The 23,518-nt window shown below is 37.3% G+C and overlaps 1 protein-coding gene across 2 annotated transcripts in view; it reads right to left on the bottom strand.

The window, feature by feature from the left end:
• SLC7A11 (solute carrier family 7 member 11) overlaps window positions 1–23,518 on the bottom strand; it is an 85,259-nt gene that overhangs the window by 21,310 nt on the left and 40,431 nt on the right. For both annotated transcript variants that reach the window (XM_073237042.1, XM_017648722.3), the window contains exons 7-11: window positions 13,999–14,122; window positions 12,037–12,140; window positions 11,139–11,235; window positions 9,493–9,642; window positions 8,110–8,287 (exon numbers count right to left, since the gene is read on the bottom strand). In XM_073237042.1, coding sequence (XP_073093143.1) covers window positions 8,110–8,287; window positions 9,493–9,642; window positions 11,139–11,235; window positions 12,037–12,140; window positions 13,999–14,122 — 653 coding nt within the window. The remainder of the gene's footprint in view (window positions 1–8,109; window positions 8,288–9,492; window positions 9,643–11,138; window positions 11,236–12,036; window positions 12,141–13,998; window positions 14,123–23,518) is intronic.

Here is a 23,518-nt window from a genome sequence, read left to right as displayed (position 1 = left end):
GACTTCCTCCCATGGAAAATAAGAGTGGGGAGAACAGGAAGACCCCAGCAGCCTTAGCCTCCAAAGATCCCAATAGCCCACACTTGGCATTGTCACCTACAGGTCCTCTGCAGTCTTAGCATGGAGACTACTCTACTGGACCTTCCCAGAAACCAAAGATCCTGCATCCCACAGCTCTTACAGGAGATGCTCTTACAGCCACCTCCAGGTGAAAGTCTTTCCCTACTGAAGCCAGTGATAAACGGGGAAGAGGTGACTGCACTCTCAAATGCAGACATCAAAAAACCCCATGAGAAACATAAAATAACAATGAAACATGACACCACTAAGGGACAGAATAATTCTCCAGTAACTGAGTTTAAGGAAATGGAGATCTGAGAATTATGAAACATGACACCACTAAGGGACAGAATAATTCTCCAGTAACTGAGTTTAAGGAAATGGAGATCTGAGAATTATATAAAAAAGAATTCAAAATAATGATTTTTAAGGAAGCTCAGTGAGATTCAAAAGAACACAGATAAATCAATTAACTCAGAAAACACTACATAAACAAAATGAGAAATTCAGCAAATAAAGAGAAATCGTAAGAAATAACCAAACAGAAATTCTGGAAGTGAAGAACAGAATGAATGAAATGAAAAATGCAATAGATGGCTTCAACAGTTGGCTCAATCAGGTGAAAGAAAGGATCTGTGAGCTAGAAGACAGATCTCTTGATATTATCCAGTCTGAGGAGTATAAAGAAATTAGAATGAAAAGGATCAAAGAAAGACTATGTGAACTGTAGGACATAATCAAAAGAAACAATATCCACATTATGGAAGACCTAAAAAATAAAAAGTAGAAAGAACAGAAACATTTTTTTAAATGGCTAAAACTTCCCAAATGTGAGGAGAGATGTGGCCATCAATGTATAGAAAGCTCAAAGATCCCCAAATTCAACCCGAAGAAAACTTTACCAAGTCACTTTATAATCAAACTCTCAAAAATCTAAAACAGAATGGATAAAAAACCAAGATCCAACAATCTACTTCCAAGCAAGATTCAACAAAAAAAGGTGGAATCAAAACAGTTTGGCACTGGTATCAAATTAGGCACATAGATCAATGAAATACAGTGAAGAGTCCAGACATAATCCTCCATTTATACAGTCAACTAATTTTTGACAAGGGTGCCAAAACATCCAATGAGGAAAGGACAGTCTCTTCAATAATGTGCTGGGAAAACTGTACATCCACATGCAAAGGAATGAAACTCATCCTCTAATTTATGCCACTCACAAACATTAATGCAACGTGAATCAGATTTAAATGTAAGACCTGAAACCAAAGAACTACTAGAAGAAAAGAGAGGGAAAAAGATCCTTGACACTGGTTTAGGCAATTATTTCTTGGATAAGTCACCAAAAGCACATGCAACAAAAACTAAAATAAGTACGAATACACTTAAGAGCTTCTGCATTGCAAAAGAAACAACCAATAAATTGATGACAACTTAAAAAATGGGAGAAAATATTCATAACCCATATATCTAATAAAGAATAATAACCAAAAAATATAAAGAACTCATTCAACTCAATAGTAAATAATAATAATCTATTTAAAAAATGGGCAAAGAACCTGAATAGATATTTTTCTGAAAAAGATGTGTACAAATGGCCAATAGACAAATGACAAGGTGTTCAAGATCACTAAACATCAGGAAAATGCATATCAAAACCACAATGAGATGTCATCTTACACCTACTAGGGAGGCTTTTATTAAAATAATAAGAGATAAATGTGGGTGAGGATATGGAAGAAACAGAATCCTTATACACTGTTGGTGGAATGTGAATTGGTACAACCATTATAGAAGACAGTTTGATAGTTCCTCAAAAAATTAAAATTAAACTACTGTATGACACAGCAATCCTACTACCATGTACCAATATCCAAAGGAATTGAAATCAGTATCTTGAAGGGACATTTGTACACCCATCTTTATTGTAGTATTACTCACAATAGCTAAGATATGGAAATAACCTAAGTGTTAATGAAAGAATGGATAAAGATGTGGTTTGTGTGTGTATGTGTGTGTGTGTGTATACATATATATATATATATATATGTTTATTTATATAGACAGACATGCACATACATTGTGGAATATTATTCAGCCACAAGAAAGAAATCCTGCCATTTGCAACAACATGGGTGGACCCTGAAGATACACTAGGTGAGACACATCAGAGAAAGAAAAATACTGTTATCACTTATATGTAGAATCTAAAAAACTGAACTTATAAAAAGAGTAAAATGGGGATTAACAGCAGCTGTGAAGTTGGGGAGATATTGTTGAAGGGTACAAGCTTACAACTAGTAAATAAATAAATTATGGAGATCTGATGCACAGCATTGTGATTACAGTCAATAATACTGTACTATAAAAGTTGCTAAGACACTAAATTTTAACTGTTCTCACCATAAAAAAGTAACAATAAATATGTGACATGATCATATTGCAACATATAAGTGTATCAAACAGTGTGTTGTACAATGTTATATGTCAATTATATCTCAATAAAAATATAGATAATTTTAACAAAAGAAGAATTAGTGACTTGGACAAGATCACTGGTTCTCAGAGTGCAATCCCAGGACTGGCAATATTAACAACACCTGAGACATTAGAAATGTACCTTTTTAAGACCCATCTTAGACCTACCAAAATCAGAAACTGAAGATGGGGCCCAGAAATCTGTGATTATAATAGACACTAAACTGCAGGAATGACTGGGCTAGATGATTTCTAAGGTTATCTTGGCATTCCTAGAACGCTGTGACTCTAGTTCCCCAGGATATTAGTTCTTGTTCATCACTTATTTTATAATCCATCCAGAACCTCTTCAAACTTCTACTGGTCCTGGAGCCTCTAGCACTTATCTTCTAGACGGTCTCAGACCCGCATGACCTCTCTCCGAGACATGTAGTCTTCCTCCTCTTGTATGACTTGTCACCTGTCATAGTCGTTTCCAAGTAATGGTTAATGCCACTAAAAAATGTATGTTGTTTCATCCTTTACTTTATAATAGTATTCCTCAAAGTTGTTTTCTTTAGCACAATTTTTACAATATACATTGATTATAAAGGGTCCAGCATAGTTTTGGCAAATATTAAACTCTATGTCAATGTTTCTTGAATAAATTATATTTTGTCACCATCCACTGTAAATTGAGATGTACATGGAGCCCAAGGGAGCACTTACGAACATCTAAAGTCCATGTTTATGGAAAAGGAAAATGGTAAAATTATCCCAGAAAAATAGACTGTGGAAAAGTAATTATCAACCAATAGTAAGGGAGATGTGATTTTTGTAGGCAGAGAAGTAATTAGGGTTCTCTGAGAGATTGAAACAAGAGGTCTTGAAACAGGGAGTCTTAGGTGTCTGTGGTGGCCAAATGTAAAGCAGTGGGGTTAACCTCACAGACTCTCCAGCCCTTTCTCCCTGGAGCAATCATGCCATAGCTACCTGAATGGATCTCCACAATGACTTCCTTCTATGTGTATGTGACTCTTTTCATATGTTTTACTGAGATTTTTCCTTTTTCCTAATGCTGCCTTTCTTTGGCAGCATGTGCTCCTCCATACGCAAACAAAGACCTCTCCAAAGGTGTGTTTCCATATTCTGGAACCCCTGGCCCTACGCTTTCTTAGGCATCTTACCCATGTCACCACGCTGTACCAGTCTCAAACAAAGGGAGAGCAACTTAGAGACCCTGCTGCCTTCCCAGTGTTACATTCTCCTTCTTGATAGTTCAGTTGGGATCTTCTATTTAGTATTGCAGATGAGCCAACCATTCTTCCTCTGGTTCTGAACACCTAGTCCTTTGTCCCTCTACACATCCAACCAGCCCTTTTTGGCATTCTCCTATGGCTTTCTTATGGTCTCTCTTAGAATCTCAAGATTTAAATAACTTTCATCCTAATGTAGGTCTGGGCAGAGTGACTATATTGGCTGAATAGATGTTACAGTCACACTAACTTTTCCTTCTAAGTTATCTACAGCCATAAGGCCATATGGGAGTGATCAAAAGACCCAAGTAATCCTCTGAGAAATCTTCCTGCTTGCCCAGGAAAGTTGCACAGTATGTGGCATTCAACGGCATCCATGCTCATATAAGGCTTTGGCTTTGGGGATAATCAGCCCCATGATACTAATTCTTTAAATAAAGATAAACCAATAAGTCTGCATTTGGTATTTTCAGTAACTGCAAGCTGTAAGACCAAATATGAATTGTAGTGTTTTCAGCTTTACCTTTCATGTTCAGTAGTTTTTCTTGAAATCAGTTGGAACCACCACTGACCTTGTAAACTCTGATTTATCCAACCACACCTGGTACAAGCATGGAAACTATAGCCAAAACTGAGTAAAGCTGTGAAGTATTAGCACAACACCAGTCTTCCCCAGAAATAAAAATAAGAATAGTAGTATTTTTTTCCTTTAAGGCTTCAAAACCTTTTCACATGCATGGTCTTCTTTTACCCTTACAGTGAAGATGCTTTGGGCCCCTAAGAAATTAGTTTTGCCCCTAAGACAAGCTTCACTAATTTGAAATAGAGCACTGCAGTCTTCATGAAGAGTCTACCAAATGCATAAGTGGCTTGCAGTGAGGTATCCTAAATGAAGTTATTGTGACACACAGATGCAGCATATGCTTTCAGGATTGTCGAACTGCAACGTCACTGTCCAGAAAGATGGACTACAATTCACCCCGCTCGTGCTACCCACTATGCACCTTTAGAATCAAAGTCATTGGGTAAGTATAGCTCCCTCCATATCTCACCCTGAGCAAGGGGACCAACTTCCAGTCACTCCACCCACTCTCAGCTGTGATGGGGTTTGACTGATAAATCGAAGCAGCCAAGCAAAGCAGCTGCTGCGAGCTCTGGCCGGAGTTTGCCAAGTCTAGCTATCTCCATGATTTTGAGTACCTTAGTGGGGTATCTGCCCCCATATTTCTTGGTGAGAAGCTCATGTTTCTAGAAGTAAATAAATAGCCAGAAGAATCCACCATTCTGTCACAGATGGCAGAAAAAAGCATCTGTGTTTCTGACTATTCCCTTAAGAGCACATTTTCTTTTCATGCTAGGAATGCTATCAAACAAAATGTGGTTCAATACTGGCATCCTGTGGCCAGAGAAATTCATCAAGTCTCTGAAAATCTCAGATCCTCAGGTCCTGAAGGTTCCCTGGCTATCTGACCCGAGTAGCCTCTCACCATTTCTGAATGCTGTTTGGTTACCTCACTTTTTTTAATGGAAGCAACCTAGGTAAGATGTATTTTGATAAATTATCATTTCACAGGACTTATCTGTTCATGTATATTAGGGTGAAAATAAATGATAAGATAAAGGCTAAATAATGTTACCTAACAAAACAATTTGATATTAAATCACTGAACAAAATGCTCCAAGCAGAGGCTCTCTGGCCGCCAAATTCCCGCTGAGTTCCTCTCTAACAACGAAGAGGCAGTTGGGAGAAGCGGTGAGGTGGTGGTTCAGGACTCTGCGGTTTTGTGTGTCTGTGTGTGTGTGTTGTTTTGGCCAAAGGCTAGGAAAATACTTGCTATTGCAGCAATAAATATTATGAATTTTCTTTATTTTACTACAAGAATGCTGCCTAAGAGGAAAATCAAACAAAATTATGGAGGATTGTTGCTTTTTGCTACTCACTTTCAAAACAGCAATAAAGATAAAGGGTTACAATGATGGCAGTTTAAAGGCAGAATTGCCATGCTCCCTGGTAAGGTTTAATAGCATTTGAGGGAACCAAATAACCATTATGGGACTACTACATTGCTGCTACTTTCACAAATGGCTAACACTAAATTTGGGGCCCTTGGAGATGTTCAAAACATCATTAGAGATAAAAAATAACAAAAAATTTCAAAATTACATGAGCATGGAAAAACATCAAAGAAGGATAGAACATGAAAGCTGGTAGTTGATACCCACTGACAAGGAAATGGTTCAAAATATGTACATTTTAGCAAAAGGAAAGACTGTTTACAGGTGGATAGCTACAAACAGGAGGAACAAACTGCCTACTAAGTGAGAGAAAACAAGGAATTTGCTCTTTAATTATGCTCCATCCCACTGTAATCCAACTAGAGTGCTACTGGTTCTTTCTTCCTAAATTCTCTTGGTTTTTCATGGTGCTCAGGGCTTTCAACTATCCCTAACCAGGATCTGAGAAAGACACAGACATCAACATGATGAGCACTGATCTGAACTAACCTTGGCAACAAGGAAAACAATCATAATGGTAAATATTGTTTAACAATAATTTTTATTTTCCCCAGAAAAGGCTCTGTATCTTTCACTTATAACAGAGAAAATGTACCTAAAAGTATTCTGCAGAAAATTAGTGTTATCTAAGAAGAAACAAAGATAAATACACTGTTAGGCAAACAGTGTCTATGTTAGCCTTAAAGAACCTAACTTTTATAGTAATACTTCTTTGGGGAATAGTGTTGATGACCAGAAAACAAATTCAGGTATAAATAGTAGTATAAAGTCTAAAGATAACAAATACTAATTAAAAGCTAATAAAGAGTAGTGGCAAACTCTATTTTAAGTGACTAGTTTCTAAATGAGTCTGGGTAGCACAATAGAGATTTAATATGTACACAAAGTTGTTCTTATTTCATTTTGTTTTAGTAGCACTGGAATTATGTATTAAGAGTTTTACCAGAAATCTCCCTGAACTTTTTACTGGGCTTTTAAAAATTAATTATGGTAAAGTGAGTAAACTGGAATGAATGAGAAGAACATAAGTTGTTTTTGAATCTCACCAAACTCACCAGCATGAACATTTCTGCTCCTCTGGCTATATTTTTTATCTCTCACTCTCTTCCCCCAGGCACTGATCTGGAAAAAGCATGGACTTTGATGTCCAGCAGATGTGGGTTGAAATCCTAGCTCAAAGTTTTGAAATATGTACACCCAAAATAACTTCTTCATCTCCCTGAGTCTTGGTTTCCCCATCAGCTCATAGACCACCAACCACCTCCCACACGGATCACAGATCTTGCGCAGGACTAAATGAGATGACCCAAAGTTAAGGCTTGCTCAGCAAAGCCCCTGACAGGGGCTGTTCCTGAACACCGTTTCTACCTACTGTTTTACTATATTTTCTCCTCTCCCAGTTTACCTGGTGACCAAGCCCTGTTGGTTTACCTCTTTAATATCTTTCGTGTTCTCTGAGACCCTCCTGATACTGCCTGTGATCAGACCCTCCTCAATTCTCATCAAGATTAGTACAGTAACCACCAATCTCTATTCTCTGTCTTCAGCCTCAAACATCTCTAATCCAGCTCCACTATCCCCAGGATGACTTATAAAATACAAAACCACCTGAGTTTGAATTCTAGCTCTTTTATTTAACATCTGCATGAGTGGGAGCAACTTACATGAATTTTCCCATGCCATAACTCAAAATGTATAAAATGGGGATAATAATTTTTCCTACTTCAGAAGGCTGTTTTGAGGATTCAATAAGACCCTATATGTGCTAACACATGGAAATCACAGGATAAATGTGACCTTTTATTTCTTTCTTGATTGTCCTTGCTATTCTTATGACCCTTCTGTGAGTCACCATGCCAATCAAACAGGTAGTGTTATAATCACTATACTTAAGACCTTTGCACGTCTCTGTTTTACTCCTCACCAAATCTCATGTCACTCATCAAGTTGTATGTTATGATATAAAATCAATGAGCTGCATTCAACCCAAAATAAAAATAACTGGGTTAGTAAGGGATTCAGAAGAACAATTAGGTCACTTACAGAACTTCTGATACAATTCTATCTAAAAAAGTTATATTTCTAAGAAATAGAGCAGCTCAAACTAAATATCCTGAAAGGATTCAGTGGCTGTACCCTAAACATCTATCCTGCTTTTTCTTCTCCTAGTTCTAATTTAAATGTAGTCATTTTTTTTCGAACTAGTAATTGCCCCACTTACATTTATAACCTTTAATGTGCACATTATATATTTATATATGGATGGGTTTTCTACAGCAGTCTCTCAAAAGGTCGTGAAATTCCTTCCGAGTCTTACCTGACATTCTTCTAAACCACTTGGGTTTCTTGTCCCATATAATAAACAGATAGTATGCAGGGACCCCGGTCAGCGTGATGATGAAGCCAATCCCTGTGCTAAATGGGTCCGAGTAAAGGGAAAGGGCCACCATGAAGAGGCAAGTGAAGGAGAACAGAGCTGGGATGAAGAGCGGCACCTGGAACACAGCACAGGAAAACCACTTCAGAGCTCACGGGACAGAAGGCGGATTCAAAAACGCGAATCAGTCATGCGATTGGGTGATACACTTTGGTCATGTGACCAGGTGACAGGCCCATTCTACCTTACCTTAAGAGCAAAATATCTTTGCTAGGCCATAATGATTTAAGCACACACTCTGAAGTTAAAAAAAAAATCTTTGGATTGCATAAAATCTAAGGATAAATAAGTATGCTTCATTAGAACTGTTATGTTTACTAATACCATTATGATTTATGTTTTTAATTTTAAAAAATTGACTCTGATAATTATTATTAGAATGCATTTTAATGCAGAGACAAGAGCATGGCTGCTTGCTGCCTGTTAAAGCCTTTCAGTGCATATAGATTTTCTGTTGGCAATTCACAGTAAGAACTGACAGGATGAAACAGGCCAACTCCTATTCAACCGCTAATAAAAATGTTGCCAGCATTAGGCAATGATATAATTAGAAACAAATTCTGACAACATGACTAACAACATTATCTATGTTATTTCTTAAAAGCAAATAAATAGGGAGATCAAATCAAGCCATGAACATTTAAGGCTAAAGAAAATGTGGAGCATATTCGTCAGCCCTCCCAAAAGGAAGTTATGGCTAATGGGTGTTGTAATAAGTGGATGAATTTATACATCTTTGTTTCCCTATATATTTTACATTTTTGTTCCTTCTGAACTGCATAATGTAGAAAATGAGCAATACAGCAAGTCAAAGCATTGAAGAATACTTTAAGTGACTGTTTTGTAAAACAGCCGCCGTTTAATAGTTTCAGTGAGCGATGATTAGTGATCACTTAGGTATCTGCCTCACTCCTCAGTATGGCTGGTCACAACTATTCAGCACAAAGACAGAAGCATCCCCTAGTTGGACCTTATCATATCATTAGACATATTCATGAAAAATCAGTATAAACATCCCATCTTACTACCACCACTTTTCAAAAATGTGACATACAACGTTCCATACATTACATAAACAATTTTATGAACTATTGTTCCAAGCTAAAATAAATCTGAAAGGAAGACACTAAACTGCAAGAGGTAAACTTGTTATCACAGAGGATACTGTCCCCAACCCAAACTCTCATCATCAAGTTATTACAAAGCTAAGATGAGGTATTATGAGAAAGATTTATGTAAACACATCAAGATTGCTGAGGTTACCTTGAAAGGACGATGCATATCTGGGCGTTTGTATCGAAGATAAATCAGCCCAGCAACCGCCAGCCCAATAAAAAGCCACCTGGCAAAACTGAGGAAACTCAAAAGACTGTAGAGGTCCCCAGAGAAGAGCATTACTATTGTCAGAGGATGCTGGGGGACAGTGAGAAAAAATACACTTGGTGAGTTAAAGAGAACACACGTGATAACAAACAATAGCACCACTACACCTTATCATTACCTTTTGCAAATGATTATTTATACTGATAAACCACTGACATGATTAAAACCTATATTCGACTAACCTCCTAGCTATAGTCCATTCTTGTACTCCCTTTACATACTGGAAACACTATGAGAGTGCCATCAGCATTACCACTAATTCAGACAGAAGTTTATGTGTGTGTTTTGTTTTTAGTTGTTCTTACATTTAGAAGAGGAGAATGTGTTTTCAAAGAGCAAAATATAGGATACATATTGACTCAAAATTTAAAGACCCAGAGACTGAGGTGATTAGTAAATACCTAACAATAAAAATAAAAAATGCACCCAATTGGAAAATTCACAGAAAGCTCTGCAAATGTTTTTTGATAAGCTTTTGGCTATGCACACACATGAAACAGCCACCTCCAGGTGACTCTGCGTCTCCTTAATGCAAAACATTGGCCTTTCCTGCCTCCACACTTACTCTCCGGTGTGCTTGCCACGTGTGACCCTCAAGACCACAGAAGAGAATGAAGCACAGAGTTCAGCACAGCAAGTCGCTGTAGCTGCACATGCCAAGGACAGCATGACTGATAGCAGAGACTTAAAATGAAAGCCCTCTTCACCAAATTATACATTCTGTTCCCATAAGTGAAGTTAACTTCCAGATTCTGCACAGAGAGTACACGTACTTTACAAAGAAATTTCAAGGAAACGTTTTGGAACAAATTAAATGCACGAGGAAAAAAAAGGTTCAGTGCATTCTATAGTGCTTCTGACAGCAGACTCCATTTGAGAAAAATGTTACAAATAGTAGGTAAAAATGAATATAACATTGCCAATGGGTATTTGAGGACTTTTTTACCTTACATCGTCTTTTGCATCCCACATTTCACAATTACTTTTCTCTGCAAAAAGAATTCTACAACTGAAATTTAAGTTTGAGGCTTTTATTTCTTCCCTTTGGGGTTGGTCTCAAATGCCTCACTTTTAATCACAGAATCACTGCACTATTTTTTTCTATATTTTGTGTGCATTTCATTATTAAGGGCCTGTGATGAGACATCTGGGTATTTTTGGACTGCAGCTTTTAGCTCCACACTCAGCAAGTAGAACTGCGACTTATTACTCTGCATTCTTTCCTGTGAGGCTCTATGTCAATACCAGGAGTCAAGGTAATCACTTCCCTTAGACCCCACAGATTTCCACAAAGGTGAAAAAGAAGTGATATGGTTATTATATCACAGAATCAAATATACATCAGAAATACACAATGAAGGGAAGTGATGGAAAATATCCTCCTTCCCAAACTCCACCAATGTATACACAGAACCAGTTTAGCAATGAAAGAGAAAGTGAAGCACTATCTAAAATCTGGTTTGACATCCTCTTTGCTAACCTATTATTTAAGATTATATCTAAATATAGTTGTTAAAATGCATTACCAAAACAATAACAGCTGGCAGAGGTGTGTGCTTGCGGACATGAATCATGGAGAGGATTTCTGGAAGGTGACCCTCTCGAGATGCAACATAGAATAACCTGATGGAGAAGAATGCAGGTGGAGTTGAGTGTGTAAGTGATCATTTCAAAGGGAAAAATCCAGAAATCTAAGAGAAACTTCCATCTTTTTCCTACCAAGTAGCTTGGCATTTCTTCAGTCATTACTTAGATTTCAATTTTCAAATAAGGTAGAGAACACCCTGAGAAATCAGACTTAGAATTTTCAAAAATCTGCAAATATATTATATTATTCTTTGCAGAGAAACAGTAGCAACATCTAACTCAGCACGGCTCTCACTTCATACAGACAGCTGAGGATGAAGTTAGTTCTAGTTTCCTTATATTACGTGTGTGTTGTCAAACCAACTCAACACACACACTCACACACTCACACACATACATGCACAACATTCATATATCTCTGATTGGGTTTTAATCTTACATTAAAACAGGAAGGACTCTTGCATCAAACAAAACAAAAGGGATACAGATAACGGGGTGGTGATTTCCGGTGTCTTACTTTAATGTTTCTTGTCACCTTTAGAGAAACAAAAGATTTTATCACCAGAAATAAAATGCTGAGGTGAGACTCTGAGACACTATGTAAAAAAAGTGCTGCATGCCGGACTTCACAGCGGGCAATGAGCAGACCAGCAGTGCCCTCTACCGGGCCAGATAAGACATGCTGTTGATTCTTGGACAGATACTTCAGTCTTCCATGCTCCCTTTAAAAAACAACAGGTTTGGAGGCACTATTTCTTTTCTTCTGAAACTTATCCTTTTCTCACATTCAATCTCAAAAACAGAAATGCATTTCTAAAAACACTTGAACTCACTCACCTGGAGACCGCAAACACACCGCCATTCATGGATCCAAAGCAGGAGAGGGCAACAAAGATCGGAACTGCTAACGAGAAATTTCCCAGTAGCCGCTCAGAAAAGGTCTAGAGAAAGCCAGAACGAAGCAAATTAATGCTTTGGCAGAAAGTGGAATAAAATGAAACAATTTAGGCCAGACTCACTCTATGACTTTCTATTAGCCTGGCAATACGTGTATGTTTTATAAGTCTTCTTTTTTGGTGAGGGTCAGACTAACTTTTTAGACAATAATCAAAAGCAGGTACCATAGCATTGCTTGTTACAAAACTGTGGGCAAAGGTCTAAATAAATGTTTCTCTCTACTTTCAAAAAGCAATGATACATTTATTGAATCTTTATCAACTATGATGTCTGCCATCCCTGACTCTGGTAAGTGGGAAAAGCTCAGTTCAAAAGTTCTCCTTTTGGAGACAGAAATCCTTAAGTACAATACTTTCTTTTTAGCCTGAAAAGCCACATTTTTGTAGTTAAGTATAAATGTACACTGAGAAGATATTTGTTTCATATACCAATCCTGATGTTATGGCATAAAAGTGTGATGAAAAATATACTGGCAACCTAATCATTTCCATCATGGATATGAGCAGCTCTGAAAATTTTTCTCCCAAAACAATCATATTAGCTGAATCTCTGTTTATGGAGCCACCCCCTACCTCTCAGGTATCTGCTAATTCCTTCTGTGGGTTCCTGGAAGAAGACTAGATTACAAACAGAAGTCCAAGGAAATCAAGCCACAGAAAATACAAAAGTAAACAAAACTTCTGAAATATTTTTTTATGCCATGGCATGAACAATTCTGCACATTTCTATAAAGAATGCATTTCCCAAAGATATGTGGGATTCTTTAGTGCCCTTGAAGCAGCTGGTGCCATGTCATTAATGGACCACATTATGCTCAAAGAATAAGTGCTGCCCTTTGTCTAGAGAGATGAGATGACTGACCTGACATCAGTAAGCTTTGCACATTTGACTGTCTGGTCGGACCTAAAGCAGTGGGTAAAGCCTTTTTCATACATTGAACTCAGACATAGGTTCACATAAAATGAGATAATGTGTTCCCTGTGGATGTTGCTGATATGAGGTAATAGTGACTATTTTAAAAGGAACTGACATCTAATGATAGGAAGTTATTTTTTCCACCCTTCATTGTTATCAGGTCATGAATGAATGCTCTCTTACTAGCTAAGTTTTTATACAAAAAAGAAGTATGTGTCACAGAACAGCAGTCCCATAACATGACCCTTGGGAGCAAAGATGGTGTTAAAGTTAAATACATTTTGAAATATGTTGTAAAATTATGAGTATCCACTTCTTAGGGAGGTAAAATGTACATTGGCATCTTTTACATTTGAGAAGTGCTATAGCAACAACATCTGTTTAACTTTGAATAACTCAGAATTTCCCCAAACTAATAACATTCCAGGATGAGTATTCAAAAGGACATACTATGAAAAAGAAATACATATGGTCTATTTGGAAATTCTTAAGTGTACTTTGGGGGAAAAGATCTTAAGTTAGAATTTGCAAGTTTACAAACAGGAAAGAGTGCAGAATAAATTGCAATTTGCATATCAAAAAAACCCTCATTTAAATTTAGCAACTGCTCATCTCTCCTTAAAAAAACACATTGGATGAATAATGCCTTTTATTCAACATGTATATGTAGAAATGTGTTTTCAAGCACATATATGTAGAAATGTTTTACATGACTTTAACGATACAGAAAAATCATATAGGAGTTTGGCTGTATCAGTTAAATGGAATATGCTAAGTTATGATCTACGTTTTTTAGATGTTCATTATCATTCAGGTCAAGAAAAGATGACTGAATTTCAAAACACTTGCTGCTTGAGGGAACTACTATAAAATTGCATCAACTCATTAACCTCAATTCAAATTGGCATTTTCCCAACTTGGACTTACCACTGCCACTGCGTTTGAAAGCAACAGCTCCTCGGCACTAATAGTTGTAAAGTAGGCCACATTTGTGAGCACATAGCCAATGGTTACGATGGCCATGGATATACATATCGCAAGGGGGACGGTTCTGAAAAGCACAAAGGAATTGCTTATCAGTCATATTTGGTTTCAGAGAATGCCTAGGAAAAGAGGATAATGGCCTAATTTGAAAAAGGAATAAAATGGTATGTATAATAATAGCTTGTATGTATGTGTGTATGTATGATAATTATAGGCTCTATTGGGTATGAATAAACATTTCATAATCCTTTGTAATTTAATAAGATCCATGGGGGCTGATACTTTCTTTGTCTTGTCTACTGCTCTATCCCAGAACATATGGGTGTATCCCATTCTTTACTCCATAAATGCTATACTCCATTAATGCATGCATGCATCACCTGGAAGGTTTATTAAGACAGAGATAGCAGCACCTAGCTCAGAGTTTCTGACTCAGTAGGATTGACATTCCTAACAATCTCCTTGGCAATTCTGATGCTGCTGTATTGCCAGCATCAGAAGACCACACTTTGAGAACCACTGCCCTGTGTATCTTTCTAACATGAATTCACTGCCCTGACACCTTTCTGATAACAGTGTCCAAAAAGATCTTTCACATTGAGTGTTTTTCCCTTTGGCAGCCTCCCTTGCCCTCAAATAAGTGTATACATTGGAAGCATTAGAGCAGGATATATCTACCTTTCTAAAAGATGGTAATATTAGTTTTGTATATAAAACCAAAAGCACAGAAGTGCTCACAATAATGACTTTGCATTGCCCTGCTTTGAGTTCAAAGGAAGCTCAAGATCATGAGTATCTATTAAAGCAACAGCACAGATGAAACTAGAGGTGACATGCTGTGAAGTATGTATGACCAGACAGTGTTGACACTATGTGGCATCAAAAAGCACCCGGAACAAATGCAATGTTATGTCTTCATTTAATGCTGGGAGAACCAGGGAGTTACTGACCCTAATAATTTGATTCCATGTTACTGACGACACACATTACTTGCTTAACATAATCTCCTCTTCAGATTCATTCCTGTTCAACCAATTTAAACCTTGAGCTCCCTGCACAAAGGCGATGGGTTTCTTTAGGCACAAAGATTATCAGCCCTCATGGTGCCACTAATGAAGACCTCAATATAATTTCTTCCAAGACAAACATACAGTTGAGAAGCAGGGGGGAAAGAAGGCAGAACCTGCGTCTGGTCCTGAGCTGGGTGTGTTTAGCCCACTAAGACCCAGCTCATTATGCTGAACAGCACTACCAGCTACCGAGAACAGGCAAATCCAGCCCATCGGCAACTCCCATTCATTATGCTGCTCTGAGTCCAACACTCCTGGGGTCAGAAAGCCTTAACCTTGATGGGGAGACACACTAACCTCTAAATCCTGGCATCCTAACATGAAAGTAGCAGATGTTCCCCTTCCCCAGCATGAGGAGGGTCCTGTGGAATTTTCTGTCAACACCATAGCATGCATTGCTAGCTGTGATCAATAAATACTAAATTTAAGCAAAGGAAATCACTAGCCTAATTAAATACAAAGGGGTGAATGACATAAGGTAGATTAAAGATGAATTCAAAGAAACGCTGTATGTAAATGCAAAGGGGTAGGAAAGAGAACATGAAGATATACATGCAGCTTTTCAACTGCTCACTCTATTACTATAAACTTGAATCCTTTCTGCTTTTATAACATTCCAAATGGGGTGTTAAGTTCTCTCTATGGAGGAGAGAAGCAGAGAGGGAGAGGGAAGAGACTTTCCTTGTAAAAATGGGATTAAGAAATGTAAAGGTGCTGCTAATAATAAGTGAGGTGGTTTATTGTTAAGTGAAGTGACCTAACCTGTCCAGGACAGGTAACAGCAGAAAGAAGTCTGAAATCTGGGCTATGGCCCTCCCAGCATAGAATCGAGCTTCCAAGCCCAGTTCTGCCAAGGCAACAGCTCCATATCCTGCCTGGAGATTACGGTCTTTCTGCAGGAGAGTTTCAAAGTAGATTTCAGCAGAAAGTATCCTAAAACATCCAGCCTTCCAGGTCCATTTCCCTTTTTTTCTCTGCTACTCAATAACAAAAACAATAGCAGCAGCTGCTACCATTTACTTGCTGGCTGCTATGTGCCCACATTTCACCAGGTACTTTACATATTTGCCCCGTTGTATCCTTGGAACACCCTGTGAGTGAGGAACATCGGCACGATTTCACATGTGGGGAAATAGAGCCTTAGAGAGTTTAAATAACTGTTCCAGGATACCCAGCTGGTAAACACAAACCCAGAATTCAGCTGCAGATCTAGCCTACCTTGAAGTCAAAGCCTTTTAAACCCTAACGTGGACTCTCTCTCTCTTGTATGGGTCCTCAAACTCTATTAATTTTCAGAGAGATCATAACTGTTGAATATAATGCTTATTGGAAAGTTCTTATCCAGACTGTATTTCTCATATTTTCACTGAAAATGCATTTTCACCTACTATAAAGGAGGGGAGAAAAACTTGTACCAGGATTTTTATAAATGAACTACAATGTCAAGTGAATGTTTTCCAGAGCTTTACTATTTAGGATGGAGTTCTTTTTGTTGTTGTTTTGCTTTAATTTTACTATGAGCCAAATACACTATGTAGATACCAGAGAGGAAAAAAAATCCAAGTTTAAAATACAGGACAAAAGAGAAAAAGGATCTCACCTTGCCACAGTACACAGCATGCACAGTAATTCCTCTTTAGGTAAAATTGAACCATGGGATTTGAAGAGGATATAGCAAAAGAGCCACTAGCTTCTGTCCTTAGGTTCCATTTAACTTTGACAGAAGGAAGGAGGAGAAGGGTTTATAGCTGGCATGGCATAAATGGCACTCATTTATGGAGGAAAGCAGTTGACTTGTTCAGAAGGGCATGGCACCATGTGGCAACTCCTGGGTTTCAAGCAGCAGAGATTAACAGCCACTGCAGAAGCTGATGAGAGCTATTAGGCCATGCCAGAGCAATCTTTTGGAGGGCTTTAGGTGCAGAAGGCAGATAAACCCAGTTAGTAACCCAAGTTTAAGGCAAATGGCACAGGATAATAAAAGGAATTAAAGAAACTGGTAGGGCACCAAAATTTCAAAGCTTGTGTGTTATATGAGGTATCCACCAATTCTAAGGACAACAAAAAGCATTATGTTTAAGCTGAATAAACATGACTCACACCTGGGAGTTCTGTTCTTTTTAAAATGTTTGTACATGTCTGTTATGATTAACAAAATACAAGGGTATTGCAAAGGGTTACTTAATCTTTAAGCTTTTTGCACTATAGATAGCCTTCAATTAATGAGCATGAAGAATGTGAGAGTCTGGTATTTCTGTTAGTTGCAAGTGGTCTTCAATCAGAAGGTCTTGGATAGTCTTTTTTTGTAGGCTTATGTTAAACTGGCATCTATAACCTGCTATGACACACTTGGATAAATGTTTGTTTTATTTGAAATGGTTACATGGAGGTCTCTGGAACATCTGCTTAGAAGCACTTTTATTCAAAACAATAGACCTCTTCAGGAATCCAAATGGTCTCAATAGGAAATAGCAAGTAGCTTATATTTGTCTAAACTGCAAAGTATGGGCAAATATCTTTTATCTTCAAATATACTCATGTCATTTCAAATCCTTTGTGGAATGAGATAGGGTATGAACCAATAAGTAACAAAATTTACAACAATCCATTGAAATAGGAGGTTCCTGAAAGGGTTCCCACTATTTCTAGATAAGGGAACCAAGACTCAGAGAGGTTATGGGATGTGGCCAAGGTCACAAAGTAGTAAGCAGGAGAGCTAGAATTTGAACCTAAGCTTTAAGTTCCACATTCATGATACACCTTGTCATGGTATCATGGCTGCTTTGTGTCTACTGCAACTCTAGGTAGGTCCCTAGAATCCTGAATTACCATGCTGGTAAATATATATGGTATTTTATATAAGTTATACAAATATCAGAAAGCTCATTTTTACAATGTGACCCATTTTAAATCAAGTACAATTTTCTATGTACCTAATAGTCATCACAACTAAACTTGCAAATAATACATCATGGGATGCATTTTTTAATATGCTTTGTGACTACGTGACAGAGTGTCCAAAACAACCATTGTGTCCAGTGCTTCATATTGGCTAAAATTACTCTTGCCGTGAAAACAGAATGAGGTAAGCTAGTTTGTTTCTCCAGAGAATTGAGGACACATGAAGGTTACAGGGATTTTTGATATTTAGACCATATGACTAGTCACTTGAATTTAGGATATTCCTAAAATTGTTTTATAACTTGAACAAAATCTGAGCTTTGTGTGAACCAAAAGAAGTTTCATATAATCCCTTGAGCTGGATACACACAATGGGGACCACAGAACTCAAGGATCCTGGAGCATCTAAAGTTGTCTTTGAGCCATGGGTCTGGGCATAATGACAACAAGTTCTGTTAAAACCTACTCTTGTGTGTTTTGGAATCTTAAAGAGAAGTGGTTGATGCTTCCCATTTTCTATTTAAAACCATTAATATTTTAAAACATGTATTTGACATTCAGGAAAAGGAGGAAATAAAAAAAGATTAAGAAGAGCAAGTAATAAAAACTTTCTAAAATACAAGATGCTTTTATTTCCTTTCCAATAAAAGGAGAAAAGGGTTTTTCAAAGTATTTTTTAATTCTGTTAGTAAACTAGGGACTTAAAAAATTGTTTATATATAATTGAACTGTAACTGTGATTCATTTTAACATAAAGTATTTAAAATTATATTAATTACCTTTTGATTCCAAGTATTTATTTTAGAATCATACTGACTTTGCATTTCTTTCTAATGACTCTGTTGAGAACTTGAGATCTTTTCTATAGATCTGGCCCAGAAATGACTCAAACATTTCTTGTATCTCCACCAATTTTTTGTTTCTTTCCAGAATTATTCAATTTATTTTGTTATACTGCTACTAATTTGATCTTACTCCTCAAACTTCAGTCATGTGTGAGAGACAAAAAGATAAATAATAGTGTATCTCCAAGCAAACCTATCTATATTTTTCATTCACATGATTTTTCCTTCATGTATTTTACATGATTTCCTGGACTCTTGCTTACACCAAACTCTCCAGAAACCCCTAGACACAGAACTGCCCTCTCTGGCTATGTGATTTCTGACATGCTAGCAGGACTGAGTTACAAATAATTGCTCCTGACAGTTACCCAGACTTGAAACAATTAAATTACAGATGGCTCGGATCATACAAATCCCAGCGTGTATTTTCAGTGATTTTGCTCTGTTATTGTTTGGTGCTGTCATTCTGTCTCCAGTTATCCACCCCAAGTGAGAACTGAGATGTTAGTAACATGACAAAAGAAACACACTTGAGGGGACACACAAGCAATCAGGAGGAGTGTGTGGGTAATCACTGAAAGAAAAATGTAGCTAAAGGAAGAACACAGTCAATAAACCGATTTATGAACATTCGTAAAAGTCCATGGTTTGTGTTCTAACTTGAGCTGGAGACAAGTTGAACACGGTGATGTGGCAAGCAGATTGTCACATAAAGGGACACAGTGAGCCCAATAATTTCAAGCACTATACACCTGCCCTCTTCTTCTTATAGGACTATGGCAAGGCTCTGGGTGGCGCTACTGAGACATTCTAAACTTTAACACCACTGATGTCTAAGCTAAATCTCACCATTTTCCATTGTCCCCAGATGCAGAACTTCATAAACAAAAAGATAAGACAGACAGACCTGTAGGGAGATGTAAAAAATGAACAGATACAGATTAAAAGACTGCCGGGCTGCCAGAGACTCATGGAAGAACATACACAGACAAAGAAGGGAGAAAGTAGCAGCAAAACCACATAGGAGAAGGAACCAAAATGGGACCTTACAATTCAGAAACATACAGCAATAAGCAATAAGAAGCATTACTATAAGCATTTTTATCCCTAAAAATATTATATTATTTTACCTTAACTTTTAACAATAAATTCATGCCTAAGTAAAATAATTCAGCAAAATAAAGCTTGAAAGCAAGTTTTCATTTGCTTGAATTTCATATAAAAATATTTTGCAATCTTACCTCATTTTCTAAAGATTTAGAGTGTGTCTTCCAAATTTATTACAGTTATCCATATTTATCATAGGTAAACATAAAGATATTAGTGGGCAAGATTGAGTGCACTAAAACAAAATTGGTTCCCAATAAAATGTTAACAAGTAACTAAGAAGACAACATATTTTAAGAATAATGACAAATTAAATTTCCCACTAAAGTTCAATTCTTATTGTTATTATATTGTGTTTACAGTATGCCCTTTTTAAACTTCATATTTCCATCCCGATTTTGTTTAAAGCATACCAAGGGAATACAACATCTCAGTGAATAATTTTTATAGCAGTTCCCAGATTCAGATGTATGACTCAGACATTTAACAGCCCACCACAGTTCTGTGTTCCCCTTTCCAAAATGTAAGTTATTCCCAGAAAGCAGCTACCTGGATAGGCCACATTTCCCAGACTCTCTTGTACGTAGTTGGGAACGTGCCCCACTCATTCTTGTGTGGCAACCGATGTGGCAATTGAAGGCCAAGGTGGTAAGAAGTGGGTTGCCTTGTCACCCCCTCTCCCTAACTGACAGCTAGTTGCAAACATCTATAGAGAGGCAAAGCCACACTACAGAAAGAATTTGAGTCATAGAACTGCCATGCAAAAGAAAGCCCAATTGTTGGCCAGGAACAGTAGACTATTACATGATTTAAAAATTAAACTTTGATTGTTTAAAGCTCTTGAAAATGGGTAGTTTGTTTGTTGTAGCAGCTGGCATTATTCAAATTAATAATAGAATGAAGGTTCTCATTATTATCAAGACTTCTTGTAGATCTCAGTTAATTATTTTATATAAAACTTAAAATGGATTGTCACTAAATTTTATCTTATACTATATATTTGTTTTTATAAGACACAAGTATATGGTATAAAATTCTGAAAATATTATCCTAAGTGACAAAAATCAAATAAAAACATTATATCTGAGAAATTTAGGAGAGTGAAAAATTAACTATTATTCAAACTTCCCAGAAGCAGAGCATTGTTCACTACTAGGAACTATAAAATCTCCTGTACCTATAACAACTGCCATCAGTCCAACAAAGATCAAAGTACAATTGCCCTTTGTTTTGACCAAGGACACATAATAAGACAATGCAGTGCTAAATAAATATATTCTTGTGCTAAGAACAAGGCAGCGTAAGATAAATATACCCACTTCGGCATAGTAAATGGAAATTCAAGTCGAAATCCCCTTGGCCATAAGCACATGTCTTAGAAGGAACTGGGAACACTCCTCCTGTGATACGCGCATGCTTCAGACCCAGTCACATTTCTGAGCAGTCACATGATAAGAGGTGGAGCAGGTAAACATGGAGACATTCAGCTGTGAGAGAGAACTATTGCTTCTACCATCAAAAATTGCTTTCCACATTCCTGGCCAACAATAACAAGTATAATTACTAGTTATCGTTTTTCTGTGATATCTGGCAGTCTAATAGATAACCAGTTTTCCCATCAGGCACTCCAGGCATCACAACAGAAGGTAGACAATTGATAGGATTACAGACTACCCTGCTCTCACTTGGGTCAAGCAGATGAGTCCTCTCTCACTCGTTTGATGTACCGATACTCAGCCAGAAAACTAAAGTGATCCACTGCTTACAAATAGTTTTAAAATAACTGCTCTAGATTCTGTAAGTCATGTCTTTAGATTATATTTGCAACCCAATGCTGGTTTTCTAAAGCACAGTGTTAAAAATAGATAAAGTGGTTTTATAAAGTGCCTCTATATAGATAATTACATAGGTATCTATGTATACATTTGACCCTATTAAATTGAAAATAATCTTTCATTGCACAAATCTCTATACTCCTAAGGTAACTGCAGGAAAAATCCTTAGTAGGAAAGGCATGAAGGTGATAGGGGAGCCAATAGCTAAGGCCTAGCTTAAGACAGAGGAGCAAATCCACATGGCAGGGTGCAGAGAACATGATATAGCAGCTTAATGGGGCAGTAGAGAAAGGCAAAGAAGAGAAGAAATAGAGTTAATAGGCTAAGTGCCTTGCCAGTTGAGAGAGATTATGTGTCATTGTCAAGAAAGTGATGATAAACACTGATTAGAACAGCTGACAGCTCCCTGGAAAGGTCACAAAAGCCCACAGAATGGGGGAAACTCCTGCAGGCCTCTGCTTTTCTCTCCTCATGCTGTCCATTTACAAAGATTCATATTCCCAGAAGAAATGAAAATTTTGTGATCTTTTATCTTTTAGCTCAAAAGGTAAGCCTTTTGAAAAATAAGCTTTTGTGCTTTGTTTTATGTTTATTAATGCCTTTTCTTAGACTTACAAGCACTGATAGGGAAACCTCTCTCCAGGGATCCTTTTCTCAAGTCAACTGCACTGTGCAGTGGCTAAAGGATGACCTGCCCCAGAGAAACCGAAGTGTTCCTTACATTCACCTGCCCCTTATTTCCCTTCTCTTCTATACTTTCCTTTAACCCCGCTCCCCAAGCCCTATAATCAAGAAAAGAAATATACATATATCATCCCAAGGGTAAATTGTCTTTTCACAATATGTTTTCTCTGGAGTTTTGCCTTTGATACTTGTTTCGACATGATTTCATAAAATCATGAAACCTTCTCTGGCCTCCAGTCTGCTGGCTGGTTCTAGATATTCCTGGCACTAGCAGGATCACTGGAGATCACTGTATCATCAGTTAAAGAGGGTGCTGAATTAATTAAATCTGAAGTCCATTTCACTTGAAAGTTCATAATTCAACCACATTCACAAATAAAGCTAATCCAAAAAGATAGTTTAACTCAATATTTTGAAAACCCATTTGAGCACTTGCTCATGTACCAGATCATTTTAGGGAAATGTCTGCCTTTGCCTTATTCTGTCATTCAGAGGAGAGAACAGGATGCTGACTTAACAAACTCTTCTCCTGGGTTCTGAAGATGGCGATTCTATCCTCAGCCAGGAATACCAGCACATCAAAGTACCTTCCATCATTACCATTTCGAAGTGTCAGCCCGGCTGAAAAAAATTGGTGATTTCCAAAGATCATTTAAAGGATAAATGGTCTGTCCACTCTCCCATATTCTAAAACAGTGTCTGTAGGTCAGGTCATACCTCTGGAAGGCCATGTTACACTGACCATATTACCTTAGTCTCTCATGAAATGTCTTCATTAGTCATTTTATTGTATGCATTCAGCATTTATCAAAATTTTACAGTAAACACATTTTTAAAATTCATCTGAATTTTAGGAGTACATACATAGTAATAATATTAAAGATACTGTTATTTGCATTTATCAAAGTCCTTTATAAAGAGTTCATTCATTTAACCAATGTTCATCAAGTGTCTTCTTTATGCTGGACAATGTTGTAAGTCATCAGCTACAACAAAAATTCATTCTCTCGTGGAATCTAAA

The sequence above is a fragment of the Manis javanica genome, chromosome 5, assembly GCF_040802235.1.
Source record: "Manis javanica isolate MJ-LG chromosome 5, MJ_LKY, whole genome shotgun sequence".
Taxonomy (NCBI): Eukaryota; Metazoa; Chordata; class Mammalia; order Pholidota; family Manidae; genus Manis; species Manis javanica.
The sequence above is the reverse complement of the archived record's forward strand: the minus strand, read 5'-3'. Positions and strand labels throughout refer to the sequence as shown.